At 52.5% G+C, this 19,056-nt stretch overlaps 2 protein-coding genes across 5 annotated transcripts in view; one reads left to right on the forward strand and one right to left on the reverse strand.

Moving 5' to 3' along the window:
• Positions 1–19,056, reverse strand: part of LOC103681662 (zinc finger protein 77-like) — a 74,062-nt gene that overhangs the window by 14,221 nt on the left and 40,785 nt on the right. Inside the window, exon 1 of one of the 4 annotated variants that reach the window (XM_040629650.1) lies at positions 8,917–9,030. The exons of 1 other annotated variant lie outside the window; for it this stretch is intronic. In XM_040629650.1, the coding sequence (XP_040485584.1) occupies positions 8,917–8,919 (3 nt within the window). In that variant the 5' untranslated portion in view covers positions 8,920–9,030. Of the gene's footprint in view, positions 1–507; positions 804–8,916; positions 9,031–19,056 lie in introns of those variants that run through there. 2 more of the 4 variants (XM_040629652.1, XM_040629651.1) reach the window with 2 other exon arrangements.
• LOC103681664 (14-3-3 protein zeta/delta-like) lies at positions 14,020–15,382 on the forward strand. Its single transcript, XM_040629655.1, has one exon. The coding sequence runs from the start codon at positions 14,114–14,116 to the stop codon at positions 14,801–14,803; it is 690 nt and encodes a 229-aa protein (XP_040485589.1). The 5' UTR covers positions 14,020–14,113; the 3' UTR covers positions 14,804–15,382.

A 19,056-nucleotide genomic window follows, 5' to 3' on the forward strand; every position in this document is an offset into this window, starting at 1 on the left:
CAAAGGCCAGCCCATGAGAGACACTCACAGGCCAGCCCATGAGAGACAGGCACAGGCCAGCCCATGAGAGACAGCCACAGGCCAGCCAATGAGAAGCCACAACACGTGGCCCCTCCAGTTGGCTCCACTGGATGTTTTGTCGGGCAGGCACTCCCCAGGCCCCCTCTCCTCTAAAAGGAAGCGTGGTCCCTTTCTTCCCCAGCCTTGCGTGTGGTTTTGCGGGGGCTTCCTCAGACTGTATTACAGTTCTCTGATACTCCCGGAGAGACGCATTCTTCTTTACGACTGCTTGTCTGTCTGGACGGGAGCGTGCATGGGGGAGGGGCGGAGCGAGCCGGAGAGGGGCGCCCGCGGACCGCGCACCGAGCACGGAGCACGCGTCCGTCTCAAGACCTCGAGATCACGACCTGAGCCATGAGCCAGATCAGGAGTCCGACCTTAACCAACTGACCCACACACTCACCCCAGATAAAGCGTTTCTCCCGTAAAAGTAACTGACGGTTTTACCTTTAAGGTCAGTGTTACCTGACTATCAGCACGGACCAGAGCAGACCCCAGCCTCTCCAAGCTGCTGAGCGCACCGGTGCGGGTCCCCCAGTGCCCACGGCGCTCACTGCTTTCTCCCGACCCTGAGCCGGGGGGGTTTAAGTGTCGTCCTGGGCTCAGAGCCCGCTCCCCGCCTGCGCTCTGCAGGGTCTCTGGGGACCCGTGTCAGGGGCCTGTCCTCTCTGACTAGTCATCTGGCTTTTGTTCCAGCGCCTGGATAGAACTGGGCTGTTGCTCTTGGGTCCGTGCCTGACGGAAATGCGCGGGCCTTGGTCTGATTTCTTCTGTAACGAGGCTACTCCTCTAGAAACCGTGTTTAGAAAATTCTTTTGGGTCTAGAGAAAACCACCAGGAAATGGATTCCGCTCATCAAAGCGCTGTGAGAGGGCGCCCGACGGGGACCCTGGCCAGTTTTAGGTTTCAAAACCATGGTCCCTCCTCACATGCATCTCTAACAAAATGAACCAACTGACCCAAATGTAATTTAGAACTAAAGTGCCGTGGGGTGTTTCGGGGCCCAGTTGGTTAAGTGTCCTACTCTCGGTTCTGGCTCAGGTCACGACCTCCTGGGTCCGAGATCCTCTCAGTGGCTGCCCGCTCAGCAGGCATCTGCTCCAATATTCCCACCCTCTCCCCTCCCCCACTCGCTTCGGCGTTCTCCCTCCAAAATAATAAATAAATCTAACACAGAAAAGAAAGAAAGAGTTACAACAGCCTTTATGGGGAACCTCCGATCTCCCCGAACTTGTAATTGATAACTAAATTAGGAAGTCACGATTCCAAAACACTGAATACGATACACATTTTAATCGTACCTCAAGACCTGCAAATATTTTCAGGAATCTAAGTTCGCCTCCTTACAAAAGACATTTGAAATTAACTGAGGCAAACAACTGAGAGAAGACAAATGGCTTCTGAAGCGTCTTGCTCTCCTGCCCGGCTTCACGGTCCGCAGATACGCAGCAGCGGCTCCGCACCGGGCTCTGCCTCCAACCACCTTTCTAGAAACTCCGCTGACCTTCCCTGGTCTTCTGACCCTGCCCTTGCTCCCTCCTCACCTCTGTCTATTAAATCCGAGCATCTTTAAAGATAAGGCTTCTCCCAAATGTCTCACGTTCCCTGGACTGAGGCAGAAGTGTCCTCAGTGACTGAGAACCCCCATATCTTGCTGAAGAACATAACACAGCTTTTCTCTCTTTTTTTTCTTTTTCTTAAAGATTTTATTTATTTAACGAGAGAGAGCACGCGAACACAAGCAGGGGGAGCTGCAGGCAGAGGGAGAAGCAGGCTCCCCGCTGAGCAAGGAGCCCGATGTGGGGCTCAAGCCCAGGACCCCGGGATCATGACCTGAGCCGAAGGCAGACGCTTCACCGACTGAGCCACCCAGGCACCCCCATAACACAGCTATGCAACCTGCCAACAGTTTCCCTGATTTATACACGTTATTCCCCATGCGTGTTGGTGCAGGCCAGGACACGCGAGGGATGACACTGACCCAGGAGAGAGGAACAGACGCCTCTCTTCTGGAAAGACATGATGACACTCGCTGGAAATCCCCGTGGAGCAATTACAGAAGCTTTTCCCAACACTGCAGACTCCCACCCAGTCCTGCACACCAAGCCCGTGAACCTGTACGTGGCCGCTACAAGGGACTCCAGCTTGGCTTCCATGTAACCGCGGGTCTTTCTTCACATGTGGAATCTACCCAGGCAGCAGCTGACGGGCTGAGCCGGGATCTTTCTTTTTACTTAAAAGCACCAGGATGGAATGGGAAACCGTGTCCCCCGCGTATGTCGTTACTCTGGGAAACTAGCTCACTCAGAGCCCACAAGACAGACAGCTGAAATTCTTAACTTTCACCTCTGGCAACTGAAACCCCCTAAAAACCCACATGTCCACTGGTTTGCACTGTTCTTGCAAAAAGCCAGGACATTTGAGAAAAGATCATTACCTGCCTCGATGCCCCCGGTGCCCGGAGCCCTCCTCCCAGCCATTCCCAGTCCTTCCGCATTCCCACCGGCGGGGCTCCACCAACCACAGGGGCTCTTCCCCCGATTCCCTCTTGATGGGCTTGGAGAAACCTCTCCCCAGATGGGGAAGGACTCTGACCGTCCTTGTTGACCCCGGAGCTACACTCTTGATGCCCGAGCCCCTGGTGTCAAGCAGCCCCCGTCACAGGGAGCTCACTTTGCTCCCGTAGTGGGGGGGGTCTCATGAACCTCGACAGGTGCCTGTGTCTGGACCGGTTCCCTTTCACTGAGATCCTGGGACACCGACACCATTTCCACGTGAGTTCCTGCGCCTCTGTTCACCTCCTGCTCTCTTCCCTCAGAAAGGATCATGCAGGACTTCAGTCTCCCAAAAAGGGAAAGTCACTCTAGAATTGGATGAAGGGACTCAAAATACCTCATCAGGGGATGAAAAGGCCTCTTGAACATGGTTTATTTATCTCTTGGCACCCTGCTGTTCCCAACTCCCACACGCTGACATCCTTCCCACTGAAAGCAAATTTTCAATGTAATGGAACTACGCAGTGCATTTTTTGTATTTCAGTTGTAAGGATGGCGAATGTGATTTGCTTTCATTTGAAAGTAACAGAAATACACTGGGGCGCTCAGACCCAGGGCTGCACAGTCGTTCTGACTTTCCTTGAATCTTAGAAGCCGATCTGGGTGATGGAGAATTTTGCAGGCTCTCCTTTGTTATGAATCACGGATGACTTCATTCTCTGCTCCCTTCCCAGACTCTTCACAGGAAGACAGAATCCACCTGTTACAGCTTTCTGCCTTCCAAGGACATAAAGTCCCTAAGGAAAAACTGCACTTTCTCACACTCAGGACTGACACACAGGGCGTCTGATCCGGGAACGAGCACTACATTCGGACCCACATGAAACTCCCACGACTGCTGAACGCTGATGGCTCAGCTTCCGACTCCCTGTGTAACCTGCGGCGAGTGCCTCTCACTGACGCAGTGCCTGTGGCTTATGGATGGGTCTTATTTAAATACTGAAAACAGCAGGGCGCCTGACTGGCTCAGTCAGACCATGCGAGTCTCGGTCTCAGGGTGGGGAGTTCGTGGGTAGAGAGATTACCTAAATACATACATACACACATAAAAATAAAGATAAAATAAATGAAACTGAAAATGGTACATATCGTGATTCCAAGTCCCTGGAAGGCAACACGCTGCGTTATGTGCCCTTAGTCCGGGCTCTGTCCGTTCGCCACGTGTAAGACCACAAACGTTCATGCAGAAAGTCAGCATGCCTGCCAGGGAGCCCATGACCTGATTATTACGGAGACAATGAGGTGCTCTTACCTCCAATGGGGATCAACTAAAAATGGCGCCTATGACCCAAACTTATTAGATGCTGTGCTTTAACTGTCTGCTCTGGCATCATGAAGTTTCCTGGCTCCAGGGGCACCTGGGGGGCTCAGTCGGTGAAGCATCTGCCTTCGGCTCAGGTCATGATCCCAGGGTCCCGGGATCGAATCCCACATCGGGCTCCCGGCTCAGCGCTGAGTGTGCTTCTCCCTCTGCCCCTCCTCCCTGCTTGTGCCCCCCCCCGGACAAACAAACAAACAAACAAATTAATTAATTAATTAAAAATGAAGTGTTCTGGCTCCAGATGTGACTACCTGGAGGCCAAAAGAAACCATTTTGCTGATATTTCTTCAAAAAAAAAAAAAGAACAAAAGGGGCACCTGTGTGGTTCAGTCAGTTAAGCGTCCCAACTCCTGATTGTATTCAGCTCAGGTCATTTTTCAGGGTCGAGAGACCAAGCCCCACGTTAGGCTTTGCGCTGAGCATGGAGCCTGCTTAAGATTCTCTCCCTCTCCCTTTGCCCCTCCCCACACCCCCACACTCACACGCACCCACTCTCTCTCCCTCTCTGAAAAATAACAAAACAAACAAACAAACCAAAAAAAAAACAAAAATGAAACACTGCTCTAGGAAACCACAGGCAAATATCTGTCTTGGTAAAAAGGTATGTTTTGCCCAAATGATATTTTAGAAAATTGATAAGAGATACCCAACAACTGGGTCCAGAAAAGGACGCACAATATTGTAAATCTGGTACCTCTTAGTCCAGTAAAAAAGAGAAGTCTGGTTTGGACGTAAAAACAATCTGGCCCCACCAGGGAGTTCACAATTCCCACAAGTCACCACTGGACGTCATGAACCCACGGGCCTGAAACAACATGTGCTCGTTAACGGGTATGAGCACAGAAACGTTAATAAGCCACACAGAGTGCACACCTGCCGGGTCCCCCCTGTGCACCGACAATCCAGGGACGCCTGTCTGCACAAATGGGTGTCACACAGCTCCCTCCGTCAGGGAGGGCGGGATGTTTTAGGCACGGTTTTAGGTTTTCTCACTGCACCGAAGCCTTTCGTGTCGACAGGCCAGTGCGGTCCTGTGGCTGCAATTCTCTGAGCAAACGTCACCTCTACCTGGGTAACAGCTCGCACGCGTCACTGTGACCAGGGCGCCCGTGTCACCAGCCAGGGCCTTCAGCAGCTCTGTTCTGTAAGGCCGCGTTTACACGGTCACAGTGGGCACCACCCTCGGTCCTCGGACCCAGCGGGACACACTCGCGTCACTACTGACACTCAACTGACACGCTGTGCAGAGATCCCCCCCGAACACGGTGTCTGCAAGCCCCATGGTCGGTCCTTCCCAGCCGCACTCCCTCCCCTCCGGAGCCCCCCAACTCCCAGCACGGAGACCTCGCAGGACGTCCACTGGGCCCCCTCCTCTGACCTGCAGCAGACAAAACGCCCTAGGCTTCAATACTGGAGAAGACTGGTGGCTTCGATTCAGAACCACCGAGCTCTGGGAGAGCGACCTTCACGGCGCCCACTCAGCGGAGGGAGACGACAGCGGGACTCCCGCCACCTGGAGTCTCGTCCCCTGAAAAGTCACCTCCAGGTTCTCTCCAGTCGCGCTGGAAGGGCCCCCGTCAGGATCTGCCCCCGACCCTGGTGTGGCCACGCTCCACGGAAGGGGCTCCTGGATGCAGGTGACACGTCTAGACTCACAGCACAGCCTGCCTGCCCTGCACACCGCGTGCGAGGGGACAGTCAAGATTTCTGTCTTGCTGGATGGCAGCCGACGACACCCGCGCCCCAGGCTTTCCGGGATGTCAGGCCCTGGCCCGGGTTCCTTTCCCTCACGCTGCATCTTCCCTCCTCCACGGAGACACACGCCCTTGTTGCATGTTCAAGACCCTTGCGGGAGGCGGGGGACCCTTTCTTGGGGTTCTGGCCTTTCAGGGACAGGCTCACTGGCACCCGTGACAAAGTCATCGTCCTCTTGCCTTTTCTCAAGTGTCAGGCTCTGAAATCACAGTCGTTCCCTCCCCTGAACTACTAGGGGACGCGGGCTTATTACCTGAACTCGTGTCTCTCAGCGCACAACCGCACAGGCTGTCTTACCGGGCAACATTTGGTTCCAAACAGTTCTGTGCAAAACAACACCTTTCGAAACATCTTCGAAGTTCTGCTACTCTTCCAAAAACCTGACCGGCTAAGCCCGTGTTCTGACCCACACTGCCTCTTCCCAAATGGCCCAGTTCCCTCCTCGCCCTGAGCTCCCTGCAGCAGGGACCCCCGGGAGCCACACAGCTTTGCCTCCACGGCGAGAATGTCCCCCAGGCTGGAATGGGGGCCAGGAAACATGTCAGTCGGCTGCTCCACACCCAGGGTCCTGGGTTAGAACTACCACACGATTTGGAACTGTTACTCCTGTTTTGTCTTTTACCGCCTGTGAATTTGTGAGAACGATGCAGACAGTGAGCAGATTCTCTGCCGTCTTACACTCCCGATAAACACGCAGACCAGACGGCAACGCCTGAGAGTGTCGCCCTCCCGTCCTCCTCACTGCTCAGGGGTGGCCTCCGCTGGCTTCCACCGCTACAAACGTTCCCTCCAACAGAAGACACACCACCAGGAGAGGTCCTTCCCCGCGCTGAGGGAAAACCCACTAAGTAATGCAAACCTCCCTCTTACTCAGAGATGTTTCCTAGGAAACATTTCAGTCAAATGGAGGAAAGGTAGAAATTCACACAAGGAAAGCCCATCTGGGATGGAGTGGGGGCCAGCAGGGGGCGCCCTCGGGACCTGCCCTGGTCCTCACTGGGCGCCCAGCAGGAGGTCCAGCACCCTGCAAGTCTACACTACTTTCCCTGGGACTTCACTGCCCCAGTGGGAGGAAGCCAGCCTCCAGCTCCAGCACCACCCAGCCCATGAGGACAGCTCCCAGTTTCCTCCAAGACCCCTGTGTTCGCACAGCCACCCCGGCCCCTCCTTTCCTCTCTGAGAGAGCCTACCTCCCCTCTGTTCTCCAAATTGCCTGCGGTTTTGTGGGGCCTTATACGCCCAGAATTGCAATTCTCTGCAACTGCAGAATAAACTCAGTTTGGGGGTAAAATAACTGACCGTTTTAGTTTTCAAGTTACTGGTAATTAGAACAGTTGGCATTAAGAGAGGGATGGACGAATACCCTGTCAGAAACCAGCGGATGCAGGCACAGGCCCCCCTGGTTAGGGAAGGGGAAGCAGGTACTGCGGGGCAGGGGCAGCGATGGAGACATTTGGGCGCAGGGCCCTGGGAAGACTGCTTCTCTACAGGGGATCATTTCCCTTGTCAACTTTGTGGACCAGATCTGAGTCCTGCGGATTTCGCAGTCACGGGAACAAGGAGAACACTCAAGCAGGAAGACCCAGCAGGTTATGACCTGAGCCAAGGAAGAGGTTTCCGCTGGAACAAAACTAGCGTGATCTGCACGGGAAGCGACGGGGAAGTGCAAGTTTACTGCAAATGTGAAGAGTCCATCCACGCGGACAACGGAGACATGACAGCCCCTGGCCTGGAGAAAACACCAACAGCAGGTAGAAAGGGAAGAGCACGGACGTCCACAGCGTGTGAAGAACGCACGGGAACTCGGGAAGCAGGCACCCAGGTTACAGGCGACAACACGCTGGGAATGCTTCCACAGAAGGCGGAGCCCCACACGTGACAATGGGGCACCTCAGCGGGGATCCGAGAAACCCACGTGTGACCCAAGCGGATCCCGTGTCCCGCACCCGAGCCGGACAAAATTAAGCCGGGTAGCTCCCCGCGCTGGAGCGACGGGAATCAGCCCCGACGGGGGAAGCACGTGCTGCACCCACATCTGCGATTTCACCTCCCCCGCCCCCGATATAACAGCGCAAGACCAGTGGTATCCAGTGGATCCGGCTCCCGGAGCAGGCCCTTTGCCCCTTCCCCACTCCCAACAGTTACCTCTGCGGGGTTATAATGTTGGAGTCTCAGCCCCCAGAGGAGCACTGGCTTCACTACCATCACCTCGGACGCAGGTTTTCCAGGAACGCTTTCTAACTACCCCAGCGCAACCTTATGCCTGCCCTTGTTAGGAGTTAGTGTTAGGAGTTAGCTGCACAGTCAGGTAGTCACAGCCAGGGTCCCCAACAAGAAGATGGGAGCTGGGACTGCTAAAACAGAACCACGCGAACGTCCTGTTCTGCAGCTTAGACAGGACCGCCTTAGCATTCTGTTCTGCAGCCTTTGCAGAAATGACTTCAGCAAAATGTCCCAAAACGAAGCAATTAACTACAAAGCATTTGTCACTATTACGACGAAGAGGCAGTTGAGACGCAAGCCCGCAGGTGTCAGCCCAAAGAGATATCAGCACCTAAACATGAACCTAATAGGTAGACAGATGCCTTGATCAAAGCCCGGACTGGCACCACTCGGGACACCCTCGTTGCTTAAGATAGTTCCGCAAAAGAGTTCCTAAAAAACCCCTAAACTCAGAAACTCCAAGGGCAACCTGCTCAGGTCCCCGCCCTCTCTGGAAGCTTTATACTCTCGCTCAAGAAATACTGCTTTGCTGCCCACCACTCTTCGTCTGGTCTACCTCTTCATTCTTCCAAGTACGTGACCAAGAACCACAGGCACTAAAGGAAAAGAAATGCTAGAACACCTTTACAGACGACGACCGGGCTCCCCTCTGTGAATACTCGCCCTAACCCTGAACCAAAGAAACCCACTCACCCCCCGCAGGGGCGCAGCGCCTGTGACCTTACTCCCTGTGGTCTCCTCCTTGCTGCAAATCAAGCTTCCTTTGTACAACTCACCCGGTTAGTCTCTACCTGCAACTCACCAAGCAGCGAGCTCCTGTCAGGCCGCACACCCTCCCGAACCCCAGGCCTCCCCCTCCCCCCGCCCCCCGGCGCTGCCTCCCTCCCCAGGTCCACCGGCCAAGGACTCAGGTGCGGCCCGTGCGGGTGCGGAGTCCCCCGCCGCCGCCGCTTCCACTTAGTTCTGGCTGCATCGAGCCACCCCTCCGGCCCCCGCACTCACCATCTCGGGGGTCCTGCTCCGGGACCTCCGGGCGTCCTATCCCGCCGCGCGGACCCACACCTTGGCTGCTCAGGACTGGGGCCAGGCAGCCGGCACCAGCGGAGAGCCACACCTACCGGGCTAGCAGGGACCGCCCTCAGGCCTGATTGGACGGTTTACAGGCCCCGCGCTCCGATTGGGCGATGCTTCAGGTCCTGCCAGCTGATTGCTTGGGGTTTCGGAGTTAACGCCCCGCGACCCTGATTGGACATTCGTCCCGGACTACGAGCTCCCCGCACCGTGATAGGACAGCCTGGGTCCACTCACGTTCTGATTGGACGGTAGTCCCGGCACCGCCCCGTGGTCCTGGATTGGGCAGCTCTCCCAGGCCCCGCCTCCTGCATCCTGACTGACAGCCGGCGCTACACACGTGTCTCATCTGCATACTAGGAGTTGGGCTCCCAGCACAGTTTTCTCCTGGCCGGCTGACCGGCTGCGTCATCCTTCTGTCCCGGGAATCTGATTCAGATTCTCCGCGGAGCCTCCCTTGTGCGGCGCCCGATGGGGATGAGACAGAAGGACCCGGTGGTCCTTACGTCCGTGGTCACCACGGGGGGAGGGACGGAGCACCTGTTCCGTGTTTAAGCACAGCTCAAGAACCGGTGACGTCACCACAGGGAAGGCAAGGTCTCCCGGGGTTTTGACCGGACGTGACACCACGAGGCCCTGCCCTCCGTCCCCCCCTTCACTGGCCTCAGACAAACGTGCCCTGAGTCTCCGCGTGGAACCCCGCGGCCCCAGGTGGGCATGGCCACAGGTGGGACACGTTAGAAAACTCAGGTGTGCGTTATATTCTGCAAGGAAGGTCAGGGCAGAGCTAGTTTGTAGTCAGTCCCCGAGAATGTGAAATGTAAAGGGATCTATTTCCTTCAGACGGTGTCGGGATGGCACAGCTATGAACAGCCCACAGACAAAAAACTGAAAACCTAGTTTTACTCTTAAAAGTGGGAGCATATGGTATGTGAATTGTATCTACATTTGTCAACATGAATTGAAAGGCCAAACTAGCTAGGAAACCATGCCTTCTTGCCACCACTGAAATACTTTATTTCTCTATGGATCTGCCTACTCTGCATTTTTTTTTTAAATATTTTTATTTATTTATTTGAGAGTGCATACACAGGGGGAGGGGCAGAGGAAGAAGCAGACTCCCTGCTTATCCAGGAGCCGGATGCGGGACTCCATCCGAGGACCCAGGGATCATGACCCAAGCGGAAAGCAGATGCTTAACCACTGAGCCCACCCAGGCACCCCTGTTTTTTATGTTTAATTAGCTAACCCTACAGGGAGGTGCTTCCTCTTTAATTTTGGGTTCATCATTTACATTGAAGTGAGTTTTTCCTTTGTCTTGGGTTGTGGATATACCCACAGGGAGCAATTTTGAGTATGTCCAGGCTTTGTGGTTTTTACTGCTATAGGGAGTGGGGTCTAGTGGTTTTCCTTGAGTCAGATCTTGTGACTCTCTTTTTATGACCTGATGACTTTTAGGCTAAGGGTTAGCCTAAAACCAAAATGGTTTTACGTTGGTCAACTTGTCTCTTGAGCCTCCCCTCCCTTACCTCCTGCTTAGCTACAGTGGGTCCTTCCAAGGCCCCCCAAACCCTGGCTGCAGTGCTGCTGGCCCTCTGGTCCCTCTGACGCCATTTGGCCAAGGACTAGGGTGCAGACCCCTGGGGAAAGTGGGGACCTATCAGAATACCGGGACCCCAGCCCACAGCCAAGGGTGGAGACTGGGGTGGGGACCCCTAAGGGTACTAGGAGACCCAGCCTGCAGACACGTCCAGCCCCGTTTGGGTGGGAACCAGCCCCTCCGAGGTTTTCCTGCCTGCCTATGCATTCACCATCTCACAGCCATCCCTGGTGAGGGCCCCAAGGGCAGGTGCACATGAAAGTAAGACCCACCCAAAGCCACATAAAAGAGGCGAGGAGCGATCCTCCCTGGATGGTGTCCTGGGCCCCCCGCACCCTGATCTGAGCTCCCCTGCTAGAACCTGTGATCTGAAAGAGCTTGGGACCGCGGCCCCACATCTCCTGATGGGGCAGCCCTCGGGCACTGGCGCTGGTTTGGTCAGGGCTCCTGGCTCCCCTCAAGTGTCGGACTCGACTGGATAGTGCTCCGTGGATCCTGAGTGACAGGCAGGGGTGGGGCACTTGGCTGAGCCTGCAAGCACGAGGGTTCTGGCCTCCGCCTCCCCTGCCAGGCCTCCTTGCTGTGACAGGACCCTCCTGCCCACAAGGACACAGGCTCAGAGCAGAATGCCCAGTGGGCGCACCCGTCATTTGTCCACAGCTCAGAGCCCCTCCTGCATCATCCTCCTCCTGGACTGGGATGTCCTGACTCAGTTTTCCCACAGAGCGCCCCCTTGTCCAGAGCTGGGACAAGAGGGGATAGGCCTGAATGGGACAAGAGGGACTGCTGACTTCTGGTGTTGGGAGTCAGTCTGGGGATGAGGTCCTTATGGCTCTGTGCCCTTCCTCTAAGAACAAAGACACTCAGCAGTGATGTCACCGCATGCAAGGCAGGCCCCTCTGTTTTGACTTGTGACCTTTGCTATGCTGAGGCCTCGCCCTCCCCTCCTGCAGCTCTGGGGCTTGACCAAGGGTTCCCTGCAACCCCTTTCTTACCCCACGGTTACCAGGCTCTCTCCACTCAGGAGACCTGAAGTTTGGGTCGCCTTCAGGACTGAGGAAACACTGATACTGGAACCCAGCTCCTGGTCCGTGATGTAGGAAAGACGTTAGGGTTCAAAGACAACTTCAAAGCCTACGGCCAAGAAAGAATTCTTGAGACAGCTTTGGTGCAAAAAGGTGGTTCTATTAGAGCACAGGGACAGGCCCTGGGGGCAGAAAGAGCTGCACTGGGGTCATGAGGAGTGGCCCATTATATACTTGCAAGCTGGGAGGGGTTAAGGACAGCATAAGTCTCTAAGGAATTTTGGAAGCAAGGTTTCCAGGACCTTGAGGAGGTAGCTATTAATGGGAAAACGTCATTTATTACCGTCTAATAAACCCTCAGTCATGAGACCCTTCAGATGTATATCCTTGGGTCATATGCTTGGGGTCTGATTGCCAACATGTATCTTCGGGGGTAGAGATGAAGGAAGTTTCCAAAGGAATTTTTATATGTCAGAGTAGGCGTACAGGGTCCTGGGGGTTGGGCTAAGATTGCCTCTTGCCCTTAGTAAAGTATTAACATCGGGGCTGTTGAGTCCCTAGAGTAATGTCACCGTGCCTGTTTCAAGGGCTTGTCAGTGGGCTGTAGGTAGGAAGGAAATGTAATAATTTTTCTTCTGCCTTTGTTTCCCACATTAGTCCATTTCTCCCGAGAATGAGGACACATTGACCACAGGAGGCCCTACTGTGTCCAGCCACGCTGGTCCTGCAGCCCGCTGGACGCCCCCATCAGTCCAACTTCCCCTTACGTGGAAAAGACAAGACCCTTTCTGTCTGACTTGACATCCTTGTACCTCTCGGATCAGTTTGTTGTTACTTGAGTCAAGTTTCTCCTTATACCAAATCCAGATCTGTTTGTTATTGGACAGACACGCATTTTAAATCAGGAACACACTGCTTCTGGAGAGCTTGGTGCTGATGGGAAGTTGGAACTATTTAAAAAGCAAAATTCAACTGAGCGCCTCGGTGGCTCAGTCGGTTCAGGATCTGACTCACGATCTCAGCTCGGGTCGCTGAGTACAAGCCCCGCATTGGGCTCCATGCCAGGTGCGGAATCTACTTAAAAAAAAAAAAAAGCAAAATTCACCTGAATACTTTTTTTATTAGAGAGAGAGAGTGAGAGAGAGTGGGACAAGAAGTAGAGAGAGACAGAGAGAATCCTAGGGAGGCTCCACACCCAGCGCTGAGCCTGGCATGGGGCTTGATGTCACCACCGTGAGATCATGGCCTGAGCTGAAATCAAGAGTCTGACGTTTCGCTGACTGAGCCACCCAGGCGCCCCCAACTGAATACTTTGAAGATCTTGTTGGGTTTTTTTTTTTTTTTTTTTTTTTAGATTTTACTTATTTATTTGATAGCATACAAGCAGGGGGAACAGCAGGCAGAGGGAGAGGGAGAAGCAGGCTCCCCGCTGAGCAGGGAGTCCCATGTGGGACTTGATCCCAGGACCCCCCGATCATGGCTTGAGCCAAAGGCAGATGCTTTTTTTTTTTTTTTAAGATTTTATTTATTTATTCGACAGGATAGAGACAGCCAGCGAGAGAGGGAACACAAGCAGGGGGAGTGGGAGAGGAAGAAGCAGGCTTATAGCAGAGGAGCCCTATGTGGGGCTCGATGTGGGGCTCGATCCCATAACGCCGGGATCACGCCCTGAGCCGAAGGCAGACGCTTAACCGCTGTGCCACCCAGGCGCCCCCAAAGGCAGATGCTTAACCAACTGAGCCACCCAGGCACCCCTCTTGTTGGCTTTATTCAGTAATTCAGGAATCCGGCAGAGTGCCATCTCGCGGATAGAAAGCAGCTCGGAGGAGCTGCACAAAATCAAAGACTTCGGGCATCAGGAGCGGGAGCAGGAAGTTAGAACAGGGGGCGCCTGGGTGGCTCAGCCATTAAGCATCTGCCTTCGGCTCAGGTCATGATCCCGGCATTCTGGGATCGAGCCCGCATGGGGCTCCCTGCTCAGCGGGGAGCCTGCTTCTCCCTCTCCCTCTCCCCCTGGTTGTGTTCCCTCTCTCACTGCCTCTCTGTCAGATAAATAAATAAAATCTTAAAAAAAAAAAAAAAAAAAAGGAAGTTAGAACAGAAATAATGGATGGGTCGTGGTAGGTCACCTTCCTTTCCGAGATGGCAGGGGTCTAGCAGCCGGACGACCCCGCAGCTGCTGACCAGCTCACTCCTGATGGACGGGTTTAAGATTCCATTGCTGGGAGAGGCTGAAATGGCAATTAAGTCTTGGTTTGGTGACAAGGAGCTAAGTAAGTGGCTCCATTTTGGCCTCGTTGTCTTACTTTTAACAGCACCCAGGCCTGGGAGCAGGAACTCTTCGGACAACCACAGACGTGAGATGTACTTAAGGGTTTCAAGTGGACATTTTAGACTGGAAAGAAATTTATTTTAGGAGAGTCTCAGCCTCGCCGCTGCCGCCCAGAGACTGCTGAGCCCCGTCCGTCCGCCGCCACCCACTCCGGACACAGAACATCCAGTCATGGATAAAAATGAGCTGGTGCAGAAGGCCAAACTGGCCGAGCGGGCTGAGCGATATGATGACATGGCAGCCTGCATGAAGTCTGTAACTGAGCAAGGAGCTGAATTATCCAATGAGGAGAGGAATCTTCTCTCAGTTGCTTATAAAAATGTTGTAGGAGCCCGTAGGTCATCTTGGAGGGTCGTCTCAAGTATTGAGCAAAAGACGGAAGGTGCTGAGAAAAAACAGCAGATGGCTCGAGAATACAGAGAGAAAATTGAGACCGAGCTAAGAGATATCTGCAATGATGTACTGTCTCTTTTGGAAAAGTTTTTGATCCCCAATGCTTCACAAGCAGAGAGCAAAGTCTTCTATTTGAAAATGAAAGGAGACTACTACCGTTACTTGGCCGAGGTTGCTGCTGGTGATGACAAGAAAGGGATTGTGGATCAGTCACAACAAGCATACCAGGAAGCTTTTGAGATCAGCAAAAAGGAAATGCAACCAACACATCCTATCAGATTGGGTCTGGCCCTTAACTTCTCTGTGTTCTATTACGAAATTCTGAACTCCCCGGAGAAAGCTTGCTCTCTTGCAAAGACAGCTTTTGATGAAGCCATTGCTGAACTTGATACATTAAGTGAAGAGTCATACAAAGACAGCACGCTAATAATGCAATTACTGAGAGACAACTTGACAGTAAGTACCTAACAGCATCGTGAATGGCCAATGTGGTTGAAATTCTGTTCTTTTATAGATTATTACAAGGAATATTTCTGGTCTCTTTATTGAATATAAAATCATATGTGCTATTAAAGCTATGAAGAAAAACCACCTTATAGAAACTGAAATACTAGATCAAGCACCAAAAATTTATACTTTAAGTAGTTATATATTTATTGTTAGAGTTTTAGTTCTTAAAATACTTCTGTAAGCCATGGTTTTGGACTTTGAATCACATAGGCTATTTTATTTTCCATTTCAGTTTGGGTGTTTCCATTTGTTCTGTTTTAGTCATAGAATAGTTTTTATTATCAAAAGTATATAAGTTCTCTTCATTTTAAATTCCATTAAAAATGGTTTTCTTGGGGTACCCGGGTGGCTCAGTCAGTTAAGCATCTGCCTCTGTCTCCGGTCATGATCCTGGGGTTCTGGGATCAAGCTCCATGTCCTGTTTTCTTTGTTCAGCCGGGAGCCTGTATCTCCTCCCGCTGCTTCCTGCTCATGCTCTCTCTGTCTCTCGCTCTATCTCAAATAAATAAACAAAATCTTAAAAAAAAAAAAAAAAAATGGTTTTCTTGACCATAAAGTTGCAGGTACTCCATCAGTAACTTCAGTTACAAAATTTCAGATACTCTACGGAATTCATATGGAAATGACTTGGTATGGAATGTCATGCTTATCCTTCTTAGCATACTCTTTTTTTTTTATGTTTATTAAGCACAACAGCAAAACAAAAATCCCAGCGATTTAACTTTTTTTTGGTTCTTTTTTTTTTTTGCTTTTGTGATTTTTTTTTTTTTTGATACTTGCCTAACATGCATGTGCTGTAAAAATAGTTAACAGGGAAATAACTTGAGATGATGGCTAGCTTTGTTTAATGTCTTATGAAATTTTCATGAACAATCCAAGCATAATTGTTAAGAACACGTGTATTAAATTCATGTAAGTGGAATAAAAGTTTTATGAATGGACTTTTCAACTAAAAAAAAAAAAAAAAGAAATTTATTTTAGATCACTTTTCGAGTGTGTCCCTAAAGGACTTGAAGTGTAAAAGGTATGCTATCCCTGTTAGGTGGGGCCGTGACGCGGGTGGCAAAGAATGGCAGAGGGAGCAGAGAAACACGGAAGGGCCATTTAAGGGTGTGACAGGATTGCAGCTGTGCCCGTGGTGGGGGGGTGCAGAGGGGGTCGGTTCTTGGCAGGGTAGAGTGGGAGGGGGCAGGTTTCCGAGGGGCTCTGTGCAGGGCTCCGCTGGGAAGCAGGGGTGCTCAGACTAGGGGAGAGTGTGTTTCGCAGCTGGGGTTGACTTCCTGGGAATGTCGGGCACCGTGACCTGGAAAACCCGAGTCAGGGCCAAGCCAGGCGGAGGGGAGGAGAGGGGACTTTAACAGATTCCTTTCAGGGCACCTCCACTGCCTGTGTGACATCACTGCTCACGTGTTTATTCTTAAACAAAAGTGTTGCGGGAAATCGTCAAAAAGACAGACCTCCAGGGGCGCCTGGGGGGCTCAGCGGTGAAGCGTCTGCCTTTAGCTCACGTTGTGAGCTTGGGGTCCTGGGATCGAGGGGCTCCCTGCTCAGTGGGGAGTCTGCTTCTCCATCTCTGCCCCTCCCCCTGCTCGTGCTCTNTCTTTCCCTCTCTCCCAAATAAATAAGTAAAATCTTTTTTAAAAAAATCTTAAAAAAAAAAAAAAGACATGACCTCCAAATGGTCCACGAACTGGACGCAGGCACTCAGAGGCTCATCCTCTTCCTCTGTCCTTGGAGTGTGGGTTCCGCCTGCCTCCCCTGTCCCCAGAGCCTCGATGGTGACGTGGCCCCATGACTGAGCGCAGTTAAGGCCTCCCTATAAACTGTGAAGATTTGGTGGGTGGGTGAGGGGATCTGCTCACCTTGCTGCCGCCCAGCACAAGCCCTGTATGTAAGGTCCCTTTGCTTGGGAAAACTGCCACCTACCAAGCTCGAGGGACCTGCCTCTTTCCTGGTCTCTCTGCCCTCCGCACACAGGGGCTGATTTCAGATCACACCCAGCAAGCTCCCGAGGAGGCCACAGACCCATAAAAGAGCACAGATCCACTGGCGGCCTCCCTCCCAGGCCAACCCCTGACCCCCTGGACACCAGGCCCTCCTGTTTCAGCCTGCATTGGCCTGGGTGCCCCTCTGCTCTGGACGAGGGGTTACTCCACGGGGAAACTGAGTCTGAAATTCCTGAGCACGGCTGAATAATGCTTCTCTGAACCCGGGTGTACAAGTGTCTCTCTTCAAAACGCTGTTTTTTATTCTTTTGGGTACAGACTCAGAATTGCTGGATTATGTAAAAATTGCATATTGGTACATGCTTATGTAATTCGCTAAAGGTTATTGTGACATGCGTCATACTCAGAAAAGAATGTGTTAGATATTTTGTGTTCAGTTTAATAAAAGCGGGTAACGTTCTTTTAGCCTGGGCCCCCGCACTTGTGAACAGAGACAGGCAGCTGTTAGTGTCCTAGCAGTGAGGGGTAGAGACAGAAAAATGTTCACCTGCAGCCCAGAACGCTGACCATATACAGCCTGCATCTTTCTGACAAAGATCACATATGTGCTGGTTACAATATTCTTAAAGGGTCTCATGGTTACCCACACATCTCGAGCTGAACGATAAGCACCATCGGTAATGTCCAACTGAATGGTAAGCACCAGAGGAATCTTGCAAAAGTGGTTTTAGGAGTAGAAATTCAAAGAAGGCATCCATGATCTAATACTCCCGGCACGTGCCTCCCCTCCACTAAGCACATAATCATCAGCTTCGTGCAGCAAAAGCACAGCTCTTCCCACCCACGGGCCGTCCCTGTGCTCTAATAAAAGCACCTTTTTGCACCAAACATGTCTCAAGGATTCTTTCTCCACCGTTCGCTCATGGCCCCACATCATTTTGGCACCCAACGTAGGGCCTGTCTTCTCACTGGACTTCGAGGCTTGGTGCAAACTTGGTGAGTGACCCCCCTCTTCTTCTACTTTCACTTTAGGGGCTCTGCTAGGCCTACGGTCTTATTGGAACAAGCCCCTGCCCAGCGCTCAGGCTGTGGGGAGGAGAAAGCCTGACTTTTGGCTGGAAGTGAGCACCAAGGCTGGGATGGTAACAGGACCCAGAAACGTAATGCCCTCTCTTTATTCCTGTCCTTATACAAAGTTGTCTGTCTTGGGCAGGGGACAGCCACCAAAGTTCCCAGGACGGCTGCCAATCTTAAGACTCCCGTGTGAGGTTTCCTCCTCGTTGGGGTAATGGGATCCCCTCCACATAGCCACTCTGGCCGGGAGAACTCCACTCAGAGGAAGCCGAAACCAGTACCCGGTTGGACTAAAACCCCAGTGGGGACGGTTTCCTAGGGCAGTTGGCTGTAAGGACGACATGTGCTGAAACATGGCTCAGGCCGTGATGGACCTCTCTCGTGACTATTTTTCACTAGTGCCCCCTACTGACTACTTAAATTACAACATCCGGTAACTTCCCCTTGTAAAACTTTTCTAGTGTTTTCCGTGGGTTAAAAACGGCGGGTTCTTCACGGCAGGGTTCTTCGGTCTGTTCACCGGCACCCATTTTGTAGTCTAGAATGCGATGGAGAAGCAGAGGGACACCAGCCTCCCTCCTACAGGGCAAGGGCGATCACAGCACTTCTTAGAGGGACGCCTCTAGTCACTTGGACACCAAGGAGCCTCTGACATGTTTTGCACTGGACGCCACCTGGGATTCAGGGGAGATTTTCTTGATAATGGACCTTCTCTCAGTTCCCACGGATCTCCCTTGGAATGCCTTTTAACCCACCGGAAACCACTCAGATTGCAAGAAAGGACTGATCTCCCGTGACTCTGCATGGCCTCAGCACTGCTTAGCAGACCGGGAAAAATGGCCCATGAACGGGACAATAAACTTCAATATGACCCATCAGTCAGATCTCCTCCGCAGGAAACAGGGTGGAGGGACCACATATCCCGCCCTGCATGGCCCTAAATCAGGACCCCAACCGTAGGGCCTCTTGCAGAATGTGTTTGTCCATGAACCCCCTCCTGATTTATTGGGTGATTGTCTAAACAGGCCTCCTCCTAATAAACCCGGAGGAAACCCAGGCCATCCCTAACGAAGGGGACATTGACTCTCTCACTGTTCCTCCTCCTGAAAGACCCAGGTTACTCTTGCATATGGGTGATGAGGGAACAGAAGGCAAGCGGAGAACAAAGTAGAAACGGACACCCCGCACCAC

The sequence above is a fragment of the Ursus maritimus genome, unplaced genomic scaffold (genome assembly GCF_017311325.1).
Source record: "Ursus maritimus isolate PB19 unplaced genomic scaffold, ASM1731132v1 scaffold_14, whole genome shotgun sequence".
NCBI lineage: Eukaryota > Metazoa > Chordata > Mammalia > Carnivora > Ursidae > Ursus > Ursus maritimus.

Bases quoted from the DNA above. Each gene is read 5' to 3' on its own strand.
- LOC103681664 (XM_040629655.1), top strand. From the start codon at position 14,114: ATGGATAAAAATGAGCTGGTGCAGAAGGCCAAACTGGCCGAGCGGGCT.